The 27,358-nt window shown below is 40.8% G+C and overlaps 1 protein-coding gene across 1 annotated transcript in view; it reads right to left on the reverse strand.

The window, feature by feature from the left end:
* The window catches only part of macrod1 (mono-ADP ribosylhydrolase 1), a 148,942-nt gene that overhangs the window by 44,444 nt on the left and 77,140 nt on the right, over positions 1-27,358 (reverse strand). Inside the window, exons 4-5 of the mRNA XM_080901673.1 lie at positions 20,921-20,950; positions 4,942-5,058 (exon numbers count right to left, since the gene is read on the reverse strand). Of these exons, the coding sequence (XP_080757799.1) occupies positions 4,942-5,058; positions 20,921-20,950 (147 nt within the window). The remainder of the gene's footprint in view (positions 1-4,941; positions 5,059-20,920; positions 20,951-27,358) is intronic.

Consider the following 27,358-nt stretch of genomic DNA (forward strand, 5'->3'; position numbering starts at 1 on the left):
GCTGTGCTCAGACTGATGTTTACAGGTAGGTAAAAGGCGCTGATATTACTCTTCACCTGCACAGCTGTTTGCTTTCAGCCTGGGTCATTAAACTATTTGGTGATTTTCCACAGTCTGACATTTTTATATATTTTTCCCCTTTCAAATTGTATTACTCTGCTGCCCAGACTGCGCTACATTACATTCACAGAAAGCTATTAGGCAGTAGAGCTGGCTGCTTGTTGTCTTTATTTGGAGTCTTGTTTTGTAATTTCATAATCATCCAGATCTTAACTCCAAATGTCAAAAATGTTTATTTTTTTAATCTGCAAACAATTTGGGAGGTTTAAGAGTGGTTCTGTAAAAACCCTCCACTTTACCAGATAATCTGGGCTGAACATCGGTGTCTGTGAGTCTCAGAGCAGTTTTCTCCTCCAAAGGTTGACAGGAGTGAATCAGGGTTAAATGTGCCCAAAACCCCTGCTGTCTGAGCCTCTAGCTCTCTTTATTGACATCACTAAAGCCAAGGGGTGCTTTTTCTAACGGGGAAGTTGCCAGTTGTGTTATCTTTTGACCCACCCTCCTGCACCTTCTGTCCCCAGTGCTGTATCTCTGTGTGTTTAGCAGTGGGAGTAGAGCTGGCTGGGGAACAAGTTAGCAGGGTTACAGCTGTGTTTATCGGTACACAGGTGAGCTCAGGGCCATGAGTCGCCCAGACAACACGCTGGCCCAGGCTCCCTTGTCTGGCAACTGCAAAAAAAATAAAATAAATAAATAGAAGAAAAAGGCAAAAGAAAAAAGAGAGGAAAAAAAAACATTTGCACACACCTACACATGTGCAGAAGCATCTTACAGCATCTAACGGGCTCACAAGTGAGCAGCGCACACAAACAGGAGGCTCCTCTCCTAATCGAGTCCTAATTACAGTGGCTCATATGCCTCAAAGCTGACAGTTTCTGATTTAACTGCCTTTACATTTTGGCTGAGATTTGACTCCGACCTGGTCCAGCTGTCATTTATCAGCTTCCCCGAATTGCACGCAACTGTTGCTAAACAGCAGCAGTAGTGTGGCATGCACTCTGGGTGTTGCTAGGTTACGATACCAGGCTGCTGATGGCTAAGTGGCTGCGGGATCATCGATGGACACTCTGCATAGAGGGCTGACAGCAGGTCTTCTGGACCATTTGGCAACTTGTGAGTCAGATGCTCTTGAAATCCCACATCTGGTGGCAAGCCCATACAAATCAAGATCAAAGTGCTGCCTTTGAGACCGAGCCCATCTCTCAACCTTTCTGCCTCTCTCCTGTCGAGTTTCATTTTCATTTCTCTCTCTTCAGCTGTTCCTCTGCCTTCACGCATTCCTCTGCCTGCTTTGTCATCCCTCCTTTGCTTTCCCTCTGTTGTTGCTGTCTTGACTCGCTCGCCCTCCTGCTGAGAGGTAATCAAGCCCTGTTGTGAGTGTTTAAGCATTGGAGCAGACGCACGTTGAATTATTCTCAGGACTTAATATTTTGTCTGGGAGGGGAGAACCAGCCTCCTTACCACATGCTGGGTAAAGGCCACGCACACATAAGTGCAACACCGAGAAGGTGTGTGCGTGGATGTGCGCGCACACACACCCACACATGGTTAGTCAGTGAGTCAGTGAGTCAGAAAGTTGTCAGTCACACAGATCTCATGCTGACAGAGTTACAGGTACCAGACTGATAGGACCTGACAGGCAGACCCCACCGCATGCAAGGATATACTGCACTGGCACAGCGTATCCACCAACACATGAGCGAACGCAGCCTGTGAAACAGGCTGTATGACTAAGTACAGGAGAGCAAAACAAATGCACACAATTGCACATAAATATGCACTCATAAAAAACCCAGTGACAAGCAGCCAAGCATCCGCTAACACGCACACAAAAATGACAGCTAACATCCTCAAAGTTAAACAAGTGAACCAACAAAGGAGAACAGACAATGTAAGAACTCATCTCCCCCTAATTCCCTTCAGTCTTCAGCTCCTCTCACATCTCTCCTCTCCTCTACGCCGCTTCATTTATTTCTTCCTCTCTCCAACTCTTTCCTTATCTATCTTTCCTACTCCTGCGCTCCATTCTGCCTTGAGCTCGCCTTTATCAGCGCTTCTTCTCCTTTTTTCCCCCCTCTCTTCTTTCCTTTTCTCTGCCACTGTGAACTTAAACTCTCAGTAGAACCAGAAGCTGATATCACACAGCCTCAGTGCTGCTTTAATCTCACTCGGAAAAAAAACACCGACGCACGCTCACACCTGGGTGGCCGTTATAATGCTCAAAGCTTGGCTACTGCATTATTTCCATACCTATTAGTGTCATGCTCCTTTGCAGCTCCACACCCCCAGATGTCTTTCATTTCCCCCCCTACCTCAATCTAAATTGCCTCAAGTGATGTCATCACTATAAGATAGTTTATCAGATTTTCCTCAGCTCACTCCTGAGCCACAAACACATCCAACCTTCTCTCCATATTTAGCAGTAGTCCCCCAAAGCTGTGAACAGACTGTGATAAAAATCAGCGGAGTTCTCCTTTAAAATATCCCATTTAGAATAATGAAGGTATTACAGTTACCTCTCTTTGCCACACTTTTAGTTTTTGTCATCTTTTGCATAAACCTTTAGCACTATAGTCCCACGCAGAGCTGATATTAGCCAATTAGTTGCCAATCTGAGTTTCACTTGTGGTTTTTTGGTGTTTCAAGCAGTTAAGCTGATAAAGATGCAAGACTGGTAAAGAGGCAGGACTCTAAAAAGAACAGGTGAGCCAACCTAGAAAACAACTAAATGAATGTTTGTCTATAGTGGCCGGTAAACCTCTTGACATTTGTGAGCAAAATGGCCCAAAAACACTCCTTGATCTAAAGCCAGAAGAAGGTAAATATGTTTGGCTTTGAGGCAAAAAGCCCAATTATTAGCTAAGCAATGCTAACACACTAAACGTGCACTAAACCGAGAAATAATCCATCAATTTTTTTTGCCATTTTTAACATTCAAGGCTGTGATTTGATCAGGCAAGAATATTAGAGAGAGATTATTGGAGATCACCTGAATCGCCTGGGTTTTTCAGCGAGCCAATAACTCTATATCAAATTACCCTGCTCCGCCTCGCAGAAATGTAACCAGACAGAAAGATACGAGCAACTGTGACTGGTCCTCTTGGTAATGATGCACTGTGTATGCATGTAAATTGATCTGTGCAAAGAAATGTTCTCTTGTGAAACAAAATGTAATATTTCATGTGTTTATTGTACAGTATGTGGTTATATCTAAATGCACGCAGTAGCCTGAAACATGTACAGTATAGTATATATCTTCAATGTTTGAAGATGCTGTTGACCACCGATCAACAAACTTTTTCTATATTTTTTTTAGTAAAAACTTCCATAAAATGATCTTTAATTTAGCAAGATTTATTCTTGTCCCTTAACTATATGTCTGTTTTCTTATTGTCTTCTCTGTTATGCTAATAATTTCATCTCAGTAAGACCTCAGTAGACACATCAGCTGAAGGCCAGATGCGTCTCTCAGGTCCTGTGTCAGGACTTTCTTAAGAACATGACTTTCAGATACTTTTCATCTGCTGTGGATATTTTTTTTAGACCTGACACTTCTTCTTTTGTCCTCCACTTGTCCATTTTTCCTCATTTTATAAGGACACATTCTGAGATATGCCACGTTTTCAGTTAATAGCTCTTGGGAATCACCTTGTTGGTGCAAAAACATTATTTTATGTCTGTCAAGCTGTTTTATAGTCTGCATTATTCCTCAAATTCAACTAAAGAAATGGGAACAAATTATGCTTTTTTTGACAGGTTGCTTGTAACAAAGTGCCTAAAGATACCATTTAAAATGGTCTGTCATATGTGGACAACGCGTAAGATAGGTGCTCCTTTTTTATTCTTGAATGGTTTATGGGTCAATTTGGTTTACCAAAAAAGCAAAAATTCCCATGAAAACCAAAAATTAGTGGTGAAAAAGTGTAAAAAGAACTTCAGAAAGCCCAGAGAAACAGAGAAAGTCTGGCTCCTTGGAAGGAAAATATAAAGAAAGGGGTGGTGTGGCTCAAGACTTTTGCACAGTACCGTACTTCAAGCTATCACAAAAAAGCTCGTCTAAGACAGTTCAGGCTGTGTTGACGATCAAGCTTGTTAAAATGATAGAAACTCAGATTTTTGGCTTATATACTGTATCCCCACAAAGGTTTGCTTAAAATATAAAGATATTAGGACTGGCTCCAAACTTTAAGGGAGTATTTTTATAGCAAAAAAAATAACAGAAATAAATATATTATAGTTAGAGGCTTATTTATGTCCCAATAACTGTGTTTTTCAGGGTTTTTAAAATAAAATTAAATGGCTAAAATAAAATAAAGTGACTGTCAGCTTTTGTGATTTATGTAAATGCAGAGTTCTGATCTCCTACTTAATTAAATGTCTTGTAGATATGAAGAAAGTTGGAGGAGAACACCTAGAAAAGTGCCTCCTGTCATGTTGACCCTACAGTTTCATCACATTACACAAGCAGCAGTGGAGTGCCACTTAATAATTGAGTTCCATTTACTCTGCTATAAATGGAACTCAGTGATACATCCGAGTTTGTGCTGCTGCTCGGGTTTGAGGTAAAGAGGGGAAACTGAGCTACTTTAAGACCTCTCTAAGAGAAAAAAATGCACAAGTTATTTAAACTAATTCGTTAAAAGAGGAAATTGTTGATATTAAGACAGCACCAATTCCTTATTAAAAGCCATTTTTTAAATTCATGAAGCAGTTTAACCTTCGTTTTTCTAGAAAGACTCAACAGTGCAACTCTTTTTCCACATCATCCTGCATCCCTGTTACACTTTCCCCACACATTCACACCTGGAAGCTGTCCAGCAGAAACACATGGAAGCAGCCTCACCGGAGCTGCTAGAAGTTACACAAACACTTTATACTCACACTTTGCAGGAAGGCGGTAGCCGCAGGTAATCTTGGCCTCTCCTGTCTTACAGCCGTTGAGCGAAGCACACTCCTTTTTTAGCATGGGACCAGCAGCGCGGTGGATCGCTCCGTCCACTGGAAAGGAGACGACAGGAGATTTTAAAAAGTTGGCCTACTTATGTGAATCCCCTGCAATCTCACTAATTACAGCAGCCAGAGTGTGGTTTGAAGTCCAGCAGACACTTTTACTGGAGTCGAGGCTTAGTGCTAAAAGGACCTGGATAATGTTGGTATTAGCGGTGAACGCTTGAATTTCCAGGCTTCTGCAGGTTACTAACTTTTCACCCCTAATCCTGCTTGCATCTGTCTCTCTACATGTCAGTCTATTTAATGGATTTTAAGGCTATTGCCTTCCTTAATTACTTGATTTAATGTGTTATTAAGGACTCAGCTGACTTTGACTTTTTGGGCAATTACTCTTTATTAATTAAATTTTCATAAATCTACATAATATTCATAAATGTGTATCTGTCTTTGATCCCCACCACATCTAAAGACCGTGACTGTGTTCATTTCCAGGAGGGCAATGATGCGGCTGAAGCAATTTTACAGCTGTGCCAATTACATTTTCAGACAGAATCTATGCACCCCTTGCAGTCAGACTTATTTCTTCAAAGTTCATTTTGATACAGTTTTATTATTATGATTTGCAGCATTATGAAAGCGAGAAAGAAGAATTTAATGCGTCTAATTCACACTTCAAGGAAAAAAAGCACTAAAAATATCAAACTTCAACAAATGAGCTTTTAAAATCATGTAAAACAATAATCCATCCACAGAGACACTATAACAGTAACCGTAATAACGTAGATTTTCTGTGATTTGATTGACTCATTGATCACTGATCAGCTGGGGTGAAGAGGAGGAATAAGCTGGAGGTCCAACCAAGTCTTCCAGAAATTACATTTACATATTCCCATTTTTCAGCATTCAGGTTCTTCTGTGGCGTTTTTACATTTCTTTTATTAACATATCGTGAAACCTTTTGGGACATTGTGGTTCACGGGCTTTAGCTTAACAGCCGAGGCCAACAGAGCACCCACGGGTGGTTTTTAATGAAAGTAAAACACCTGTTTGCTGAAAACATATTTCATTTGTTTGAATAATGATGACTAATGCTATTCTATGCTTTCTAATGATTTTGGGAAAGATCACGATTATCCTTAGATAAAAGTCAAGAGTGAGGAAAACCTCAGGAAATGCTCACCTAATTTACTGACTATAAATCACTTCATTATTTTTTACCAAACATTTTAAAACATAGTTGTCCCAAACCTTGTTATACATAACTGTACTCAAGTCAGTACTTTGAGGTGCGTAGGCATGGTCAGGTCAATCCAGTGAAGTTCAAAGCGAGCATCAGAATGAGGAAGAAAGGTGATTAAAGTGACTTTGAACGTTGGTGCCAGACGTGCTGCCCCAAATATTTCAGAAACTGTTGCTCTACTGGGATTTTCACACAGATCCCTCTCTAGTGTTTACAGAAAATATTGTTTTTTAAAGTTAAATATTCAGTGAAAATCAGTTCTCTGGGCAAAAAAGCCCTGTTGATACTAGAGGAGAATGGTCAGACTGCTCTAAGCTGATAGGAAGGCAGTAGTAAGTCAAACAACCACTCATTAAAACCTAGATATACAGAAGAGCATCTCTGATTGCACAACACATGGAGTAGAGCAGCAGAAGACCACACCGGGTGTAACCACTGTCAGCTAAGAAAAGGAGACTGAGACTACAATTCACACAGGCTCACCAAGACTAAAAAGATTTGAAAAGTATCTCCTGGTTTAATGAGTTTTGATTTCTGCTGCAACATTCAGATGACAGGGTCACAATTTAGCATGAACACCATTAAACATTAATCCATGTGCCTTTATCAACAGCTCAGGCTACTGGTAGTGTAATTGAGGTAAGGGAGACTTTCTCAGCACACTCTGGCCCCCTTAGCACCAATTAAGCATCAGTGAAACACCACAGCCTGTCTCTGCGTTTTTGCCGACCATGTTCATCCCTTTATGACCACAGTGTGCCCATCTTATAACTGCTGCGTCCAGCAGGATACACATCGTGTCACAAAGGTAAAATCATCCGAAACTTGTTTACTCAACATGCCAATGAGACATGACACTACACTCAGGCCTCAACAGTTAGCAAATCTCAATCCAATAGAGCACGTTTGGGAAGTGGTAGAATAGAAGATTCACGTCGTGGATATGCAGCCCACAAATCTGCAGCAACTGTCTGATGTTGTCATGTCAAAAATGACCAAAATGTGTGAGGAATGTTTCCAGCAGCTTGTTGAATAAATGATGAATTAATACAGCTATGAAGGCTAAAGGGTTACAACCCAGTACTAGCAAGGTGTACCTAATAAAGTGTACAGTGGGTGTATACTCTAAATCAGGTGTGTAAAACATAAAACCCTGTGTTTCTATATGTTTTACAGCTTTTCCTGCAGATAAAGACCTCCCCCACAGATATTCATACTACACCAAAGTAATTGGTGGTGTAGGTATTAGTTAAATCAGGGGTGTCAAACTCCAGGCCTCAAGGGCCAGTGTCCTGCAGGTTTTAGATGCGTCCTTGATCCAACACGACTGATTTAAATGGCTAAATTACCTCCTCAACATGTCTTGAAGTTCTCCAGAGGCCTGGTAATGAACTAATCATTTGATTCATGTGTGTTGACCCAGGTCGATATCTAAAACCTGCAGGACACCGGCCCTCGAGGCCTGGAGTTTGACACCCCTGAGTTAAATAGTTCAATGACAGAAAAGTTCCTGTTTTTCAATGTCTACTAGAAATTTTACACTTTGTTGTTTTATAAAACAAAAACATGCAACACTGTAACTTTACCCATTCATCATGTAGAAAAACTAAGATGCACTGTTGAAATTGCACTTCTTTATCTTATATTGAGATATGAGAAAGTGGAGGTTCACTCGTCCGGTCCACTCAAGTTCAAAGTGGGCTGTAAATGGATGTAAAATTAGGTTTTGTTTGTTTTTAAACCAAGAAAAAGTTTCATATGAAAATAAGTAAAATCAGTTTGATGTACTGCAAGAAAGAACAGGTTCTTAGCTTCACCACGGTGGAGGAAGGCCATGGTGATATGAAAGGTAAGCCTTTCACTCACAGTTACAAGTAAGGAACAATATTGTTTGAACCGTGAATGTGTTTTTAGGAGCACATGCAAAAGAAAGACTAGAAAAGCCAGCCTGAGCAGCATCTTATTTCCCCCCCAACAAAGGTCTGCAACACAACATCCATGACAATGGCACTGTCAGTTATCTGTGTGTTCTTTGTGCAGCCTCTCCACTCACACACACACCTACACACTGCAAAGATACACCGATGTATTGGAGACCTTGAGCTCAGGTGAAGTCAAGCACAACTTCTTCTAGAGTTAACAACTGCTCTAATTACTATAACTATAAAATTTTGTGGGTTAATAACACACATTGCCCTACCAGCTCGTACTAAAGTGATCTTTTCTACTCTAACATCCACTTTTGGCTTGTTTTACACAGCCACAGCTCTCTTGCAAGGCTAAAATGAGTTGCCAGAAACATTTTAAAATGAAAGCAATGTGTGAAGACTAACTGTGAGCCTAATTTGTTATCAATTTCCAGCTTTGCCAGATTCTAGAAAGCGCTGTTACAGACAGCCGCCCTCCTCTCTCTATAGCAGTGATTCTAGCAGCATGCTACTTTCTACTTCTATTCCACTACATTTTGAGAAGCTTTCACTACATTTATTTTAGAGTGCAGTTACTAATTATATAGTAGATTGAGATTATTAATATCAATTATACATGTAAGGAGAAACTATCCTATCTAAAAACAGACTACACCAAATAGCAATACACACCGATCAGGCACAACATTATGACCACCTGCCTAATATTGTGTCGGTTCCCCTTTGCTGCCAAAACAGCAATGGTCATTGAGGCATGGACTCCACTAGATCACACAAGATGTGCTATGATATCTAACGCCAAGGTGTTAGTAACACATACAGTAAGTCTTGTAAATTTCGAGGTGTCCAGCACATTTCACAGATGCTCGATTGGATTGAGATCTGGGAATCTGGAGGCCAAGTCAGCACCTCAAACTCATTGCTGTGTTCCTTAAACCATTTATGAGCCAGTTTTGCTTTGTGGCAGGGGGCATTATTGTGCTGAAAGAGGCCAGAGCCATCGGGGAATACTATTTCCATGAAAGGGTGTGCATGGTCTGCAACAATGGTTAGGTAGGAGTAACACATGGATGGCAGGACCCAAGGTTTCCCAGCAGAGCACTGCCCAAAGCATAGTACATCCTGGTGCGAGGTGTACTATGCTGTAAGTGTAAGTGACTAACACACGCCCGGCCATCGACATGTAAAAAAAAGGAAAACGCGATTGATCAGACCAGGCCACCTGCTTCCATTGCTACGTAGTCCACTTCTGATGCTTACATGCCCTTTGTTAGGACTTTTCGGTGGACAGGGGTCAGCACAGGTACTCAGACTAGTTTGCAGTTATGCAGCCCCATATGCAAAAAACTGCAATGCACTGTGTATTCTGACACTCTTCTACTGAACCAGCATTTTGAGCTACAGTAGCTCTTCTGTTGGATAAGACCCCACAGGCATCAGTGAGCCTTGGGTGTCCATAACTCTGTGAGTGGTTCACCAATGTTCCTTCCTTGGACAGCTTTTGATAGATACTGACCACTGCAGACCGGTAACACCCCACAAGAGTTGCAGTTTGGACACGCTCTGACTCAGCTATCTAACATCACTGTTTGGCCCTTGTCAAACTTACTCAAATCCTTACACTTGCCCATTTGTTCTGCTACTAACACATTAACTTTGAGGTCAAAATGTTCATTTGCTCCCTAATATATCCCACCTTATAGCAGGTGAAGAAATAATTAGTGTTATTAACATCACCTGTCAGTGATCATAATGTTATATTTGATCAATTGAGCAATAACCAACCAATGGAAAAAACATCCATCCATCCATTATACAATTCAGGGTTGTGGGGTCAGGCACTGACGCGAGGAAGGAGGACTGGTTCACCCTGCACAGGTTGCCATTTAAACATGCGCACTATGATAGTTGTCAGCACTTGTTCAAAATAGTTTAATATCATCAGTCCATATGCCAGAGCTCAACACATAGGTCTGGTTCTTATCTGTCTCTCTGTGTACAGACCAGACGTTACGGCGGTGTGTTTCGCTAAACTGAGTGGCTCCAGGCGGGGGCCTGGTGTTATCTGTGTTAAGCTGGCATATTGCTGAAAGGACTAGTACATCCTGGATAGGTTGCCAGTAAATATGTAGACATTTAAACATGTTCATGTGTGTTAATGAAAAGCATCCCTTTAATTCAATTAATCTTTGGTCGTCGTGTATGAGCAACATGTCGTTTTTCTAGAATATTAAATCTAAAGTTTGGATTCTAAATCAACCCAGAATCAGGCACATGTCAGAAATGGATTCGTCACAGCACTGTGACACTTGTCAGCACTGGTTCAAAATAGTTCAATAGCATCAATCCATATGCCAGAGCTCAGCACATTGGCCTGTGGTTCTTATCTGTCTCTCTGCGTACAGACCAGCTGTTACAGCGGTGTGTTTCGCCAAACTGAGGCGCTCCAGGCAGGGGTCTGGTGTTATCTGAACATTATTGTGTTAAGTTGGCATATCGCATGCGGCGCTGAGCCGTGGTGTGCCATGTCATGCTGTGCCATGTTGAACTGGGCCACGCTGTGAGCGAAGCACAAGTGCGAGGGTGTGACAAACAAGTTCTGAACAGTGGCTACCTCCTCAGGGTGCTCAGAAACTAGCTTAGATATGTGTGTATGCGCATGTGAGTGATATATTGTGTGTGTATATCCTTGTCAAAGCATATGTGCAGCTGTGGACACTGTATTTATGAGTGTATTTTCAAGTGTACGTGTGGCGTGTGTGTGATGAGTCCTTGAGGTGACACAAAAATACGCTGCACACCAACTTTGAAGCAGGCCAACTCTGAAAGAGAGAACAAGTGTGATAAGACAGAGAGATGGAAAGGAGAGAAGGGGAGGAGGGGAATAAGCAAGAGTAGCAGATGTAAAAATAGTCTGGAGGGAGAAAAAGAAACAAGCAAGAAAAACAACATAAAAAAAAGAAAAGGAACTGACTTGGAAATTAAACCAACAATACCTTTTTTTTTTCCATTCGTTGCTGCATGTTTGACAGATACACAAATGTGTATGTGCCTCTCTGTGTGCCTACTAGTGCAAACTGGCCTTTTCCCCTCCAGTCTTTATGAGTGGACTGCATAGCCTTGAGCTACAGCAGTGCTTTTTGACCCAAGTACTGCCCTGCCCTCACTCTTACACAGCTGTAATACAAGCTTGCGAATGGAGCTGAAAAACATCCACACTGAGGCTTGCACACACACATGCAGCTACACACTCTAGAGCACATATGCATGGGTGCACATACAGCTTTAAATACAGCTGAATGCCAAAATTAAGGAACACGTGTCCTGGCACAGAAACACTGTTTGGAATACATTTAATTTGGGAGTTTAATGTGACTACAAAGGATGGCGAACTGCTGATTTCCGCTTGTTACAATGACCCCTTACATCAGGCGCAGGGCCAAGGGGGCTGCCGAAATCTGATTTTAGATCCCCGGTGCTAAGGTGTTAGCCTATTACTGGCATGGATGAATGACTGCGCAGGCCTTCTGAGTTCAAGTCCCCAGATCTAAAGCCTTTCTATGAAGTGACCAATCACATTCTTATGTGGCGAGTCACACAGGGACACAAAAAAACCAAAGAGGAAAGAAACACGCCCACGGAGACACACAAAAGATGACTTTTTAATCCCAGAAACCAGCACTTCCTGTCCTTTTAGCTCCAAATAAGATCATTTTAATGTCATGCTCAACATATTTTCTTTCACATGAGTTGCTTTTTCCATTTAGCAAAAGGCAGCTTTGATATTATCATGTTTAAATTAGATTGCTCCTTGCTAAATGGAGATGATAGGAGGCAGACAAAAGAACCTGAACCTGGTGAGTATGGTTAATAAATATCCATACACCTATTTAACCACTCCATGACTCCCACCTCTTTAACACAGACAAGCTATCCCTGTCACTGCACTCACTGAACACAGACCATGTTAGCTTTCTTTCAGTCTACAGTAACTTCTGACTCCATGGGAGCCAGTGTAATAGCCCAGCATGAGCACTGCATGCTACTGAGTAGATTCAGACACTGTTCTGTCACTTGAATGGTGCCAGAAATATGAAGGGGGGGAACTCATGAGCAGAGGGGGAAGCAAATGAAAGATGTGCTTGAAGCAAAGCGGCACCAGCAGTACCTTGTCAATGCAGACGGCTATGTAAGAGTCGCTTATGGGCACCAATATCGCTCTAGAAAACAATATGAGTGGATTTGTTGAGTTTCTAAACCAAAATCATTTTTCTGCCAGAAATATTTGCCTTTTTTTAAAAATAGTAGAAAGGCGAACAAAAGAATTGTCTTGCATGTGTTTTCTATGAGTTTCCACCACTATTAGTATTATACTAGTATTCCACACATATAATTTGAGACCAGCATCTATAATGTACTTGTGGTTTTGGTGAGCTATAACAGCTGCCAAGTGGTCAACTCACTTCACAATGTGATATCTGAACAACTATTGGATGTATTGCCACGCATTTCACACCAGCCGATTCTCACTGAGACCCATTCATTTATCCATCCATTCGTTGCCGCTTATCCTTTTCAGGGTTGTGGGGGGTGCTGGAGCCTATTCCAGCTGTCACAGGGCAAGAGGCAGGGTACAGATCAAATTTTGTCATATTTTAAGGGTAAAGGTAGTTGTTTTTTGAGGTTATTTCACAGAGAAAAAAAAATATACGGTATTCAGAAATAAACGGCGAAAAAGTCTTTTCCTTCAGAAATGGAGCATCATACCAACTGTTCATTTGCAGCGGAGGCAATTTTAAATTTTTGTCTGCACCTTCAAACTCAAGATATGAAGAAGGAAAATACCTAAGTTTTATAATCTAAGAAGGAGTCTCCTTGATCAAAGAAATGAAAGCACAGGTGGAAGAGACCATGCAACCTGTATCTGGATCAAATGTCACCCTCTTCCTCCTCACTGAAAGTCATGACTCTAACACACGAAACGTGCATAAATATGCTTTTTTATTTCCAACATTGTTGCAATTTCTTATGGTAGCAGATTAGACATGCGGACCTCCAGACATCTAACAATACGCAGACTAAACAACAACTATGGCTAATGTTTGATTTGAGTTTCTCGCCTAACAAAGGAGGACAGCTAGTATCTACTGTAGAGGATGTAATCTACCAATGGGAAGGTCAGCGGGTCAATCCCTGGCTCCTTCAGCCCACATGTTGAAAGATACTGAACCCCCAAAAGCCTGCGATACACTGGAGTGTGAGTGTGTAAGGTAGTTAGAAGGTTATTGAAAGTATAAAATAAGATGCTGTATGAATGTGTGAAAGGGTGAATGTGGATTGTATTTAAAAAGTGCTTTGACTGCTCTGTTAAGCTATAAAACGCTATATAAATATCAATCCATGTAGCAGTAACAAGAACTTTTCACATCTACAACAAACTTCTCTGCTAGTTTCATGGCTGTCATTGGTTACCCATGTCCAGCAGTGATGACAGCAGTTGCTCAGATGTACTGAACTGGACTGGACTGCACCGCAGGTTGAAAATGAAGCTGGATGGGTAGCCAGAACAGCGCAATCTAAAGCCAAAAGGTTGTGGTCAAGTTTCAGTACATGAAAATCTGGGGGTGAGAACAACTTGTTCATTTATAGTCCCCAAGGAATAAAGTCTAATGACTTCCTCTAGTACAACCAGCAAGCTGTAATGAGTGCTTTTAAGTTTTATTTAAAAACAAAACAAAACTATTGCCTATTCTTTGCAATTTGATGCAGAAATCTATGCCTACCTAAAGATGAATTACCAGCATAACAGACTAATGTTAGTGTGATCAAGTGCAATAATAACCTATTTAACGGTGAGCCTGTTAGGTGCCATTATGTAATGTAATGAGTGGTTTTTGATATGGTGACGAGGTGTTCGGTAGATTAGCCTCAGCAGGCCACCAGAGAAATGTCATTACAGCGCAGGTGTTGACTTTATCACAACAGAAATGGCTTCTTTCACATTTATAATGTATTCTTCCTGTTGATCAAGTTAGCTATTAAAAGTTTTTTCTAAAACTTTTTAACATCCATTGTTGTTTAATAGCTAAGGGTTACTTTATAACTTTTTATACACGATTAATAATCAGAGGAGCTGGTAGGAAGTTTTTTCTACTCACCACAAGTACTATAAAGTATGCCTGTAATTTTGTACGCCCTCATACTGAAACATGCCGTTCTTTGACACACACATACACAGTTGGAAAACAATGAGTGTTATAAGAGAAGCACTTGGGAGAGAATTGTGAGGTTTCACTTTTTTTTACTGTCTATTTTCACCGTGGAGCTCTTGCTCTCTATTGTTGCTCTTTTAGGAGGCTTGTTATTGATTTCCAGAAAATATCAGATGCCAGTAAGATTTATGATGTAAGCAGGCTGCAACCACTTCTACTGATGTTGAAAATAAAACTTTTCATGACTGCTGTCTTTAACTGATCTGAATATAGGACCCAGGATAGATCAATGTGAATTTCATGACCTCCTTTATTTCTAGGGACTTGATGCGTTTGATTCTAACTACATTAACTTGTAACTTTTACAGCACTTGAACCTGAGTTGCTCATGGCTCAGTCCCAATACAGAGTAACAATAGCATGGAAGCATCCTTGCCAGTAGGGGGTTCAAAAATAATAACCAGTGTTTGCTCAGTGACTGCACTGAAATTTCTTGCTGTAAGAGACCAATTGCAAGTAGTTCTAGTAACAAACTTCCCCAGAGATTAAGTTTGTAACACCCTCAATTTCTGGCTAACCACTTTTGATCACGAGGCAGTTGCACAGATCTCCAATCTGATGCAGCCACTCTCAGACAGATTAGCAATTATTCCTTACCTTTGCTGCCTACTTTATAAACGCAGGCAGACTGCCAATACCTTGAAATCAGTCTTAGTCAGTCTATGCTGAAGAGTACAACTTGTCTGTTATGTGTCTCTCTACAATAACACTGAGGCATTTCCAGGTCAGTCAAGAAATACATCTTTTCAGCATGTCCTGGGCCTGGCCCGGGGGGTCCTTCTAGTGGTACATGCCAGGAACACCCAGGAGGCGGCCAAGAGGCACCCCAATAAGATGCCCGAACCACCTCAACTGGCTCCTTTTGACATAGAGGAGTAGTGGCGCTACTCTGAGCCTCTTGAATGACTGAACTTCTCATCTTCCCAATATTATTATTAATCTGACTGAATTTATTGCAAACATTTTGGTCGTGATACTGTCTTCTCTAGTACAATTCTAGTACAAGGCAGGGATTTCAGACACAACAATAATATTCCAGCAGTCTGAAGCCTCACTCTAATTGATTTATGTAATTTATATGTTTCTGTTGATTTCCTTTTGGTCTTTTATTGCATAGGAACTGGATTTTGTAAAGGCTGTTTGTCTGTATTGTTTATGCTTATGAATGTAAAAAATAAATAAATTCATCACAAATGAAAATCACTTTTCTTGGGAAGCAAAAAAGTCAAACTGACATTGCCTTAATAAAAAATACCACCAATATCAGGTCTTTATAAGCCACTTAGACACCGAGTCATTTAAAACGAGCAATGAGTTTGGTGTCAAAGGATACTTGTTGTTCATACTCCACTGACTCTGTGCAAATGAAGCATGTGAACTACTCGACCATTAGTCTTAATTGGCTACACCTAATGCAACCAATAGACATCAACCGATTATAACACAATAACCAGGGAACACATTTATATCACTAGACACACAAAAACACACAAAACATGAAATATGCCAAATTAATTTTCATCCTAAAAAAAAAAATCATGCAAAATTCATAATTTAGCCTTGATTATCATACTAAATATCACTTCACCGTTTTCTGCTATTGAAGCTCGGTCTTTTGGGGAATCAGAGATGGAGTGCACAAACAAAAAAATAAATAAATAAATAAATAAAAACAATGGGGAATGGAGAGACACTCACACACAGACAGAGAACGACGAGACGGGAGACTGAAGAGCACAGTTGGACAAAAAGAAATGGCTTTGGAAGGGGATCAAGTGTAAAACAAATAAATAAATAAAAGGTGTGTAGGTGAAAAGAGTGGGTGAGACTAAAAACAAAGAAGGGAGAGATGAATGTTAAGCAGGGTTCCAGAGAGGAATAGATTAAAAGGATGCAATGCATGGATGAATACAGGAAGGATTGAAATTAGTGTTTTGGCTTCTTTACCCTGTTAAACAGGCGGCTGACCAGTTTAGGTGTTATCACATCTCCCTCGCAGGCTCTGTATTGACTGACTCTGGGGGAGAGAGGGAGGGGATGTAGGGGGACTGTGAAGTGATAATTGGCGATATGCTTATCTGGCGCGGAGCCTGCAACCTCCAGCAGGGCACAAAAACAAACACACACACTCGCACACACACACACATTCTCTGCTATTGTTCTGTGCCACGACAAGCTTTACCTCAAACCGCCCACCCTCAACAAACACATCCACACATAAGAAAACACACACTCATTGGTAGCTTGGCATAAGAGTAAAACCAATCCTGAAGTCTCTCCTATGGAATACTAATACGATTGCCCTTGCCAGCTGACCTCTTATAGGCCAAACAGGCTGTCTGTCAAACTAATGGGGCGGAACGCTGGCATATTGCTTTCCCACAATCCCTCAGCAGAGCCGGGACACTCATTTACTTCAGTCAGCTTGTTGCCAAGGCAACATTAAGGATGGTTCTGGTGGTGGATGGACGCACAAACACGCACGCTGCCTCTCCTACGATTCTGTATAGGCACCTGTGCAAACTTGAACTCACAAACAAATGCAGCGCAACCTGTTAAGTGTTACTACCGTGAACTCTTGCGCACACAGACACGCACGCACGCACACGCATATATGAGTGTTGCTAACAGCAGTGAAACAGATGAATTTATGTATGCGGCTGACAGCACTGTCTGCATGCGGAAGGTACACTAAGTGCTCTTTGTCTCTAGTCTCATCTCCATGCTCCAAAATTCTCTCCCTTCATTCACAATACATGCTCTCCTGTTCATTTGTTCTGAAAGACAAGCAGACAAGCCTATTCTTCTCTGCCTGTATTTTTCTCCCCATCCAGACAAGGAGAAAGCAAAAAAAAAAAACCCAAAAAGGGCTGCAGACACACAAGGACGAGAGCCGAGAGACTTCCAGTACCGGGTTTCAAACTCCATCGTTGTTCTTGAGGATTGATTACAGATGTCATCTCATGCAATTTCAGCCTGAATTTTTTAGCTGTGCAACATTTTCTTTCGTGTTTCCCCATCGAAATGAAAAAATGCAAGTGGATGAAATTTTAATTGGGACTGTGCTCATCTATTGTGCACTGTCTTAAAACCTAAACCAATCATAAGCCGGCAGTGTCTTTGTGGCTGGCTCACATCCTGTGCAATCTGTCCCTACAGACCCAGAGCAGGATCTCTGACAGCAACTGTCTGTGTGTCTGTAACTGTGTCTCTGTTTGATCAGTAACTTGTTATTATGAAACTGGAACATCACAGCAAGTGAGGGTTTTGAATGTATGATCACATGATTTGGTTTGACAAGTGCTTAAAGCTGAATTCCAGATCTCAATTTCTATCTTAATATTTTGCTCATAGACGATTTTTACTTGAAAAGTGTTTTTTTGCTGGCTTCTGTGATTGCTCTGCATGTAACAGGAAAATTACCAACCAGGCAACCTGCGTCTGGGTTCACAAACTTCGTTTCAGGGGTTTGGTTCTTGTGATACCAATTTTCTTTACTGCTTATTGTAATAGAAGTGTGGTGGGTGACCAACGTGCAATCTTCAGAGCTGAAAAAGGAAGCCAGTGTGCCATGCAATACAAGTTGTTCTGAATGCTCAAATATATAGAAGAGTGCTATATAATTTTAAAGCTATATAATCTTGTCACTACATCACGGCTCGTCTCTCCTACATCACCTAAATCCCCTTTTAAGGTAATTTATTGTGTTGCATGCCCGCTGTGTCGTCGTCACAGCTTGGTCACCATTCATACTGGCACTCAATGTTTCCTGGACTTGCGGCAGTCTCCTCCTGAACAACAGATGTCCCCACTCAAAAAAAATCCTCTGCATTATCACTGATACAGAAGTGGAAAAAATTATAACAGGAAGCAAAGTGATACAGTGATTAAAGTCACTTTCAGTATTTGTCGCTGTTCAAAAGGGCCACAACGGTGAGCATAAAGGTGTACAGTCCAGTCGGGAAACTTCACAGGTGTGCAGTTGAAATCAGAAAGAAGGCAGAATGCTCATAGATAAGGAAATAAATTCCCCCCATGGAATGAAAATGCTCTGAAAATATAGTATCAAAGCTATGAAATTACTGTTGAGTGACAACACTGTTCACGAACTGCTGACTTATGTGTTAAACTGCACTTAAAACCCCATGGCTACCCTGCTAAATGAATAAGGAAACTGTAGTTTTCATCCTTAAAGATTGTTTACAATGTCTTGAAATGCAGAAAACAGCTGCACGCTGTATCAGTGAAAGCTGATACTTCTTGGAGGCCACATGCCAGTGAAAAAACACTTTAGCGTGCCATTCATCCCAAAGGTACGCACTGACATATGGTGACCTAGAAGAAGAATCTGTGTTGGCTCTAACAATTTTAACAGCATCCATTCAGAGATTAAACTGATATATGTTCATGTCTACATGAATAAATGTTTATACAAAGATAATGGTAACTGTCTGGCTGACTAAACCTCTATCATCTTGGCTTTCTGTTCCATTTAGAAAATCAATCAAAGCAGTGAAATGTTGAAATAGCAGATAAGCTCAGGAATAAATGAGCAACAGCAGCCAGTGGACATAAAAAAAGGTTAATTTCCTGCCCTTGAGTTTGTTGTTGATGCACTGCATCAGCTCAGCACTCCTCCAGATTGAAGTGAGAAAAACAATGTCGACAGGTGTGCGTTTGATCTAACTGAATGACATTTACCCAGGTACCCTTGAGACTGAGAGGTAAAGAACCGTAAAGACCTTTTGTTGCCTCACCTTTGATGGAAAAAACAACTCACTAAAGCTGAATGAATGAATGCATGGTTACTCAGTGCAGAGTGTGATCCTGGCAAATGTAGATGTATAGTAAATGATTTTTGTGTGTGTGTTTTTTCCCCACTTGGCCCTCCGCTTGCATCTGTCGATCCCAAGTGGCCGTCATCGCTCTCGTCTTTCTCGTCTTCTTTCTCTAAGCATCGTTTCCCTCCCTCTCTCTTGTTTGTTCCATTCTTCCTCTTGTCACTACCCTTACCTATCTCTAATTAACACCTACTCCAGGCTCTATCTGCCTTAGCAAACCCCAAAGGACAGAGCTGAAAAGGGAGGTGGAGACAGAAAAATACATACAATAAGAAATGAGGGAAATCAACTGAGCAAGGGGGGGGAAATGGTGCAGAGTGGCACAGAAAGAGAGAATAGACAGATTCAGATGGTGGCTCTTAATGTTGGCTCGTTCAGCTGGTCGGTGGAAATGTTTACAATGAAAACAGCTGCTGTGGTTAAATTTAACTGAATAAAAACATTAACTAAACCACAGTGATCAACATAAACATGCTTTACACGGGCACTAATGCACCCAGTGTGATGCATTCACATGTTAGAGGGCTCTCTAGAAACCATCTGTCTTTGTAAAGCCATCAGAGACCTCAGGACAACATCAAACGACGCTGTAGATCTCGAGGTGCTTGACTGCATGTGTGTGTGTGTGTGGCAACAGGAAGAGTGTGGCATCCATTTTTGTGGCTTGAGCCTCAGCTGGTGTTTATCAGTTAAGGTGGAGCCCGTGTGTGTGTGTGTCGTGTATGTGTGCATATGGACACTCAGGACTTCAGTAGATCATTTCAGGCAAGCAGATGCACGGTTGTAAGCTGACATACGAATGCACATACACGCGAATATACAGACATGCAGGTGCACCACTTGATACTTCACCACAGAGACTGCAAAGAAAAAGGCTGCATGCAGACTAACATACAAATAGGAAGGTTAAAAACGGCAGTGTGAGCGAGCCGGGCTGAAAGGCTAAAGCTGTTTGGCCAAATGAAGACAAAGAAAACGACCACAGGCAAATGCACCAGCACCCAAATTTGCAAGCATTAACAAACACACACACACACACAAGTTGAGTAAGGTGCGTGCGCACATGTTTTAGTGAATCTGGCTACTGCATTAGCAATACAGATTTATTGCAAGTATCGATTACCCACGGACGTCAAACATCACACACCCGCAGCAAAGCACTGAGTCAACAATACACTGAAAAATGTTTATTTCCACAGCACTCCACACCCATAAATTACGAACTATTGACTTCACACCTGCAAACACGTAAAAAGCACAGACACACACACAGACATAGGCACACACCCTCACAAGCTGCATGCAAAAGCACCTTGAACACCTGCCACAACAAAGAGCTACCTGCTACCTTACACAAAGAAAAATATAGACAGACACCACACATGGGGCATAAAACACTCGCAAACACGTACACCAACACACACGCACGCACGCTCGCTCGCTCTTTTTGGCTCGTAAATTGCACTGCATCATCTGATTAAAAGAAGTGCGACAATTTTAAATTATTTGGTTTCCACAGACGACCATTTGCACCACAAAGCCATGCCATTAATAACAGCTGAGGCCTGCACGTATCTTGGCAGGCACACAAACATAGACGACCAAAGGATCAGACAGGTGGTAACTTACCTCCACCTCCACCGAGCAGAGTGTTGTTGGCTAAAAGAGAGACAAGAAAAAAGAAATGATTGTGAATACAACTGAAGCGTAATTAATAAGGCTTAAACTGTCACAGCAAGCAATAATTAAAAAGTCGGAGGACACAAAACTAATTAAATTAAGCAAAAATGTCTGTAGTGTATATATGGCGAGAATGTCTTTTCAATTTATGGCTATGTATTTAGCCAGATAAACAGCTAAGTATTACACTTAGCTATTAGATTTCTATTTTAAACTGCAAATAATATTTGAGGGTTGGACTGAAATAAGAACAAGAAGATGTCTTTTAATTTTTTGGACCATACCAACCTGTGATTGCTATTTGTTAAACTGAATAAATACCTGAACAGATCAATAACAAAAATACCCATGAGTTGCAGCCCTCATCACATCTAATATAAAATGTTACACAGGTCTGTGATGAATAGTGCAATCACGTTCTCATTACATCCAGGTGATATAAAACTCCAATTACTACAATGAGCAAATTTCATTTTTTTCCCATTATGATTATTCAGTTATTTTAATTGTAAACCGATTACCCCTAAATGTCAAACTGAAGCCCAAACAAACAATACATTTGATGGCACCTCATCCAACAGGAAGTAGTTTTAACACTTGCTTTCTCTGCCTTACCTCTGCATAACTTTTCACTATGATTTGAAACACCTCATTTTGGTTTTAGAACATATTCTGTGCACAGTAGTACATTTCATGGAGACATTTCCTACTTTAGTGTCCAACTGGTCCTAATGAAAATGTACATTCACTACGCACTTCATTAGGAACAACTGATCAACTGCTCATTAATACAAATATCTAATTAGCCAATCACATGGCAGAAAAATCAGTGCATTTAGGGCATGTAGATATGGTCAAGATAACCTTTTGAAGTTCAAACTGAGCATCAGAATAGGGAAGGAAGATGCAGTAGAGCATCTATTAACATCAAACCTAGAAACAGATGAGCTACAATAGCCACTTACAGTGGCTTGCAAAAGTATTCAGCCCCCTTGAACTTTCCCACATTTTGTCACATTACAGCCACAAACATGAATCAATTTTATTGGAATTCCACGTGAAAAACCAACACAAAGTGGTGTACACGTGAGCAGTGGAACGAAAATCATACATGATTCCAAACATTTTTTACAAATAAATAACTGAAAAGTGGGATGTGCCAAGAACAGGAAAACTGAGGGCACAGTTTGCACAGGCTCACCAAAGCTGGTCAAGAGAAGACTGAAAAAATGTTGCCTGATCTGATGAGTCAATATTTCTGCGCCAACATTCATATGGTAAGGTCAGAATTTGGTGTAAACATCGTCAAAGCACACCAGTAGTCCTGCCTTATATCAACGGTTCAGGTTGGTAGTAGGTGTGGGGGGAATTTTCATGTTTTGGGCCCCTTTTTACCATGTTCATTCCTTTACCACACATCATCTGATGGCTACTTCCAGAAGATAACACACTATGTCACAAATCTCATATCACCAGATCTCAATTCAATAGAGCTTTCATTTGTGGTACAATGGGAGATTTGTATCATGAATGTGCAGCTAACAAATCTGAAGCAAGTGTGTAGTGCTGTGCATCTTTTTGGATCTATGTCATGACAAATAGGGCCGGAACATATCATACCGTTCACAGTAATACCGGTATAATGTTGGACAACGATAAGAAAATGAAATATCGCGATAGAATATGGGTAAAACACGCATGCGCAGTGCCTTTGTTTTCATACACACATGGCGGAAAAAGCATGGCGGCGGCGCAGAATGAGAAGGGCGAAAGCGGATTGTTGAATGAAACAGATGAACCAGAATTGGTTTGTAAAAATGCTGCAACTTCAGTGGTGTGGAACTGGTTTAACTTTCGTCCGTCAGATACACAACAAAGCACTATTTTTGGTAGTGCATGCTAGCGGGCCGTCGATATTACCATGTTTTTGGAAAATACAGCACACTTAAAATCAATCCTTTGATTTTTCTGAAAAAACTTATAATCCCGTGTGCCTTATGTATGAATTCTGGTTGTGTTTACTGACCTCGAAATGATTTTATGTCGTACACGGCACTCGGAAATCTGTCAAATGTTTTAGTACGACTTTGCTAAGCTACGAAGCCACACCGCTTGATGGGCTGTCGGAGCATTACGGCTATCGTAGGCAGGAGCCTCGCTGAGTGATACGTACTGTGCTTCAACATGATATTACCGTATTATGTGTATAACCTCTTTTTAAGTTTTGTGGATATTATACATGGTTATGCTGAGGATATGTCAGCCAGTTTCCACTGGAAATGCTTTTTGGTTAAACTGTCAGCAAGGATTTTGCATTTGCACTGTTAAATTTTTATATAACTTTAATGCACATAAAAAACAGCTGCTTGTTTAAGTGAAAATACATTGATGGGGTTTTTTGCACTAATAAAGTTGTGGAGTTGTAAAGTATTTTGTCTAGTGCCAATTATATCGTCAGTTATATCGTTATAGCAAAATTTAAAATGTATATCGTGATAAATATTTTTGGTCATATCGCCCTGCTCTAATGACGAATGAAGGCAGGTCTGAAGGAAAAACAAGGTTCAAGCCAGTTCTAGCAACTTGTATCTAATAAAGAGGGTGATGAGTGTATATTAATGCAGGAGAGCTTTTTCTTCAATAACCCTGCCTAAATGCTGTTTGTTTCAAGAGGTGCAACTGATACTTTAAAGGCAAACTGTCTCCATTTCCTGCTTGTGGACGACTGGTTCAGTTTTCATTCTACAAGTTTGGAAATGGAAGAACCGGATATTTCAGTGCATTGAAGTGTACAGCACATCTTCATTCAAAGTGACAGTAAGACAGAGCTCATATAATATCCATTTTCATTAGTACAATAATGACAATGCTATTAAGAAATGAAGAAATACCCTTTAAAGTAACACTGGAAACTTCAAAAACTACAAATGAGTTACAGTTTGTGCATAAATCTAACACCAAGTTGATACTACAACCAAAAACGTTACAAAATAACACAAGCATGACTAGCTACATTGCTAACGTGTTGCACAAGTGCTTTGCTGACATTATAAACAGGCTTCTGTGTGCAAACAAGAGTCTTTGATCGGTTTATGCTTCACCTCATGATTGGTGATCTGAACAACCTCACAGTCATCACAGTGAGTATCAAGCTTCAGTTTGAATTAATTCATTCAGCTACTTGTTCAACAGTAATTCTAATTTTAATTCCTAGTTCTATATTTAAATGAATCTTCATTTAGGTGAAGATAGAAAAATAAGGGGGGGGGGGGAAGGTGTTTTGATATTTGTCCTTCTGGGGGGGGAAAAAAAAGGTTTATTGGTGTCAGCAATTCTTCACACGAGTGGCTCTCAGTTTGTGTTTTCAGGGCTTACAGTGCTGCTACTATTTCCCAGCCAGTCAGTTAATTGCATCCACGTGGCATCGCAGGTGTAACTCGGTCCCTGATTAGACGGATAGAATGAGAACCAGCAGGCTCGGAGTCCCGTCAGCGAGGGCTGAGAAGCACAGCACAATATGAACGAGTAACTTCACGGCCCGCGAAGCTAATAAATAAACTCACGCTGAGGCTACAGTCCAAAGAATAATAAGCTACCCTGTGACAAAAAATAAACAGGTAATGTGGTTCAGTTTGTGTTTCACTTATGAAAAAGGAGACCATACAGCGACTTCCAACCTGGATAACAAGGAGGTGACTGTAACTTAAACAAAGTAAGAATATAATGAGCTCTTTTTGCAGCAAGGTAAATGCTGAATAAATACTAGTATCTATGAGTGGCCAGTATGCTCCAAATCATTCCCTACTCGAATCAAGTCACTGCACATGCTTGTAAGTGTAAATTGCTGGCAGGGTGATAATGCTGGCTGTGGCTGCTTTTGATATATGTGATACCCAAGTGTTTTTCTCACCCGCATATCCATGAACGTGTGGACTCAGCAGTGTTAGCCTGAGGACATCTGCAGCGCTTCCAGGAAACCGTACCATAAACTCATACAAATCAAGTTTCTTCTTTTTCCCCCTATGCTCATGCATCCTATTTTGGTTGCTGTGAACATGTTAGGATAATCTGATAAGCACATAATCGTTCTGCGAGGGACAGTTTCAAAGTTACGTATGAACACACAGGGGACAGCTCTCATTTTAGCTAATCCTTGCCAGGAGGCATTGTGCCAACTGGGTACGCACTGAGACTGTACATGAAGCAAGCTGGTTTTTAAGAGAGCGAGGAAGAGAAGCTAAATCCCACAGATGTCTTTCCTTCTCGAGGATTCTCTAGTCTTCGCCGTTTTCACCACCCCCCATTGCCTCATTAATTGTAAATACCACTTAATTTCACCCTTTAAACACAGCACACTTCCCTGTATATGTCTCACTAAGATCTCCCAAAGTGACTCTCTCTACTCTCTATCAAGTCTTCTTAGGAAAAAAAAGGAGTTTAATGTGACAGTGTGAAACTGTCTCAGGTGCACAGCTTGTCTAAGAGCTGATAGATCGAATGATGAACCTGAATAAAGCTCGTTCAGATGGAAAACCTCCGACAGATAAATCGTCTCCATTAAGTCACCCGTTCATCATGTGCTGATTAGCTGCAGGCTGTACATAAGGCTTATATCACACACTAGGTCTTGTTAGTACTCGTCTGTGTCGACTAACATGCCCCGGGCCATTTGAAGCCAGGACTCCTGAGTAGTGAAAAGCTTCCTTTCTAAAGAAAAACAAATCTGCCTGAAGGAGACAGACTGCAGCTCTGACAGGGAGAACTGGACCAAAACTACAGTTATCGGTGTTTTACTGGTGCTGAAGTGAACTGGTGAGCCCGACTGTGACATCAGGATTTGCTGGAATAACTGATTTTGTTTACCCACAGTGGAAACTTGTTACAGCACTTGTTTTAGGCTGATTTGGTGAACTTGTTAGCAAGACACAGAGCAGTTACCGAGCAAAGTAATCACCTATAATTTGTCCGTTTCCACCCTTTTGAATCCAAGACCAATATTTACTGACGTTACCTTTGTTTTAATCTCTAACCAATCCATGGTTAATTACCTAACTGTATAGCAGCTAAATGCTGTACTATCTTCACCAAAGCACAACTGCATTGTAGATCTGCCAGCTGTAGCCAAAAGCAAAGAGACGACAACACTGCGGGTCAACAAAAACTTTAAAGTGCAATGCAAAACAGCACAATGTTCCAGGTCAACTCCCAACCAGGTGTACCTTTCACTGCATCACATTTCCTGCTGTCTTTCCCACATTTCCTGTTGGCTATCTGCAGCTATCAAATAAAAGGCAAAATGAGCATCATTATGAGAGATTTGTTTCACACATTGTAATTTGATAAATTCAGCATATGAAAGCGTGATATTTTACAGACTTTAAAAATCGTCTTTCTGACTGTCTAACTTTAGTAATGGGTAAATTGGTTGCTAGGAAACTGACACTGACAGTTACGGGAACCAAACCCTATTACACCTAACTATAGATATTACTTTGTCTGCATCAAGTGTGGATACGATGACAGATATAGTTTAACAGCAAATAATAATCATGCACTGCAGAATGAGTGTGGAATACATATTACTGTGAAACTGAGTTTTAAACAAGTATCCGGTCTGACATGTTGACCACATTTTTTTTTAAACTCTTCCATCACAGATTTAAAAAAAAACTATTTTAATTTTGTATTCAACATAATTCTGGACTAATCTGGCCAATAGCAAGCATTCTTCTTAAATAGTTTTTCTGTTCTTATCCTTTACCTCTTTAGCTCCAGAGAACTTTAGCTGTTTAGCTTTCTGGGAGGACAGAAAGCTAAACAGCTGAGCCACCGAGTAAAAACAAGTTTGAACTGGTAGGTGTCACCATGTGTCAATCTATAGAATCCAAAACACACCCAGTGTCATCAAAGAAGTGCAAATCCCATTGCTACTTCATCGCTAATGACTGCATTAGTAGCTGTAAAAACAGATTTAGAGTGTTTAGGCATGTCAAATGGGACCAGTTGTAACTTAACGATTTTTGGAAGCAAATTATTCACCTCCTCTCCTGCCGCATGCCTTGGCTACATCAGTGTCAGGTAATGTCCAAACATTTCCATTAATCACAATAAGACACAGTAAACACAGAGAGTGATAATGAAATTCCGGCAGTCGAGAGAAACAATGCAACGATGACAACGTGTTTAATTACTCCATTACCCTCTGGAACCCTACGGCTGTTATTTGTGTGCACTAAGTCCTCTTTCTTTCTGAGGGAATGACACTAAAACCTGATGTTTTAGATTGCTGAGATTTGTGTCGGCTGCTCTATTAGAGCTGACAGAAATGTCTTACTCCCACATGATAATGTCTGTTTGAGAAATTTAAAAAAAAAAAAAAAAGTACTA

The sequence above is a fragment of the Rhamphochromis sp. 'chilingali' genome (assembly GCF_963969265.1).
Source record: "Rhamphochromis sp. 'chilingali' genome assembly, chromosome: 13".
NCBI classification, from domain to species: Eukaryota; Metazoa; Chordata; class Actinopteri; order Cichliformes; family Cichlidae; genus Rhamphochromis; species Rhamphochromis sp. 'chilingali'.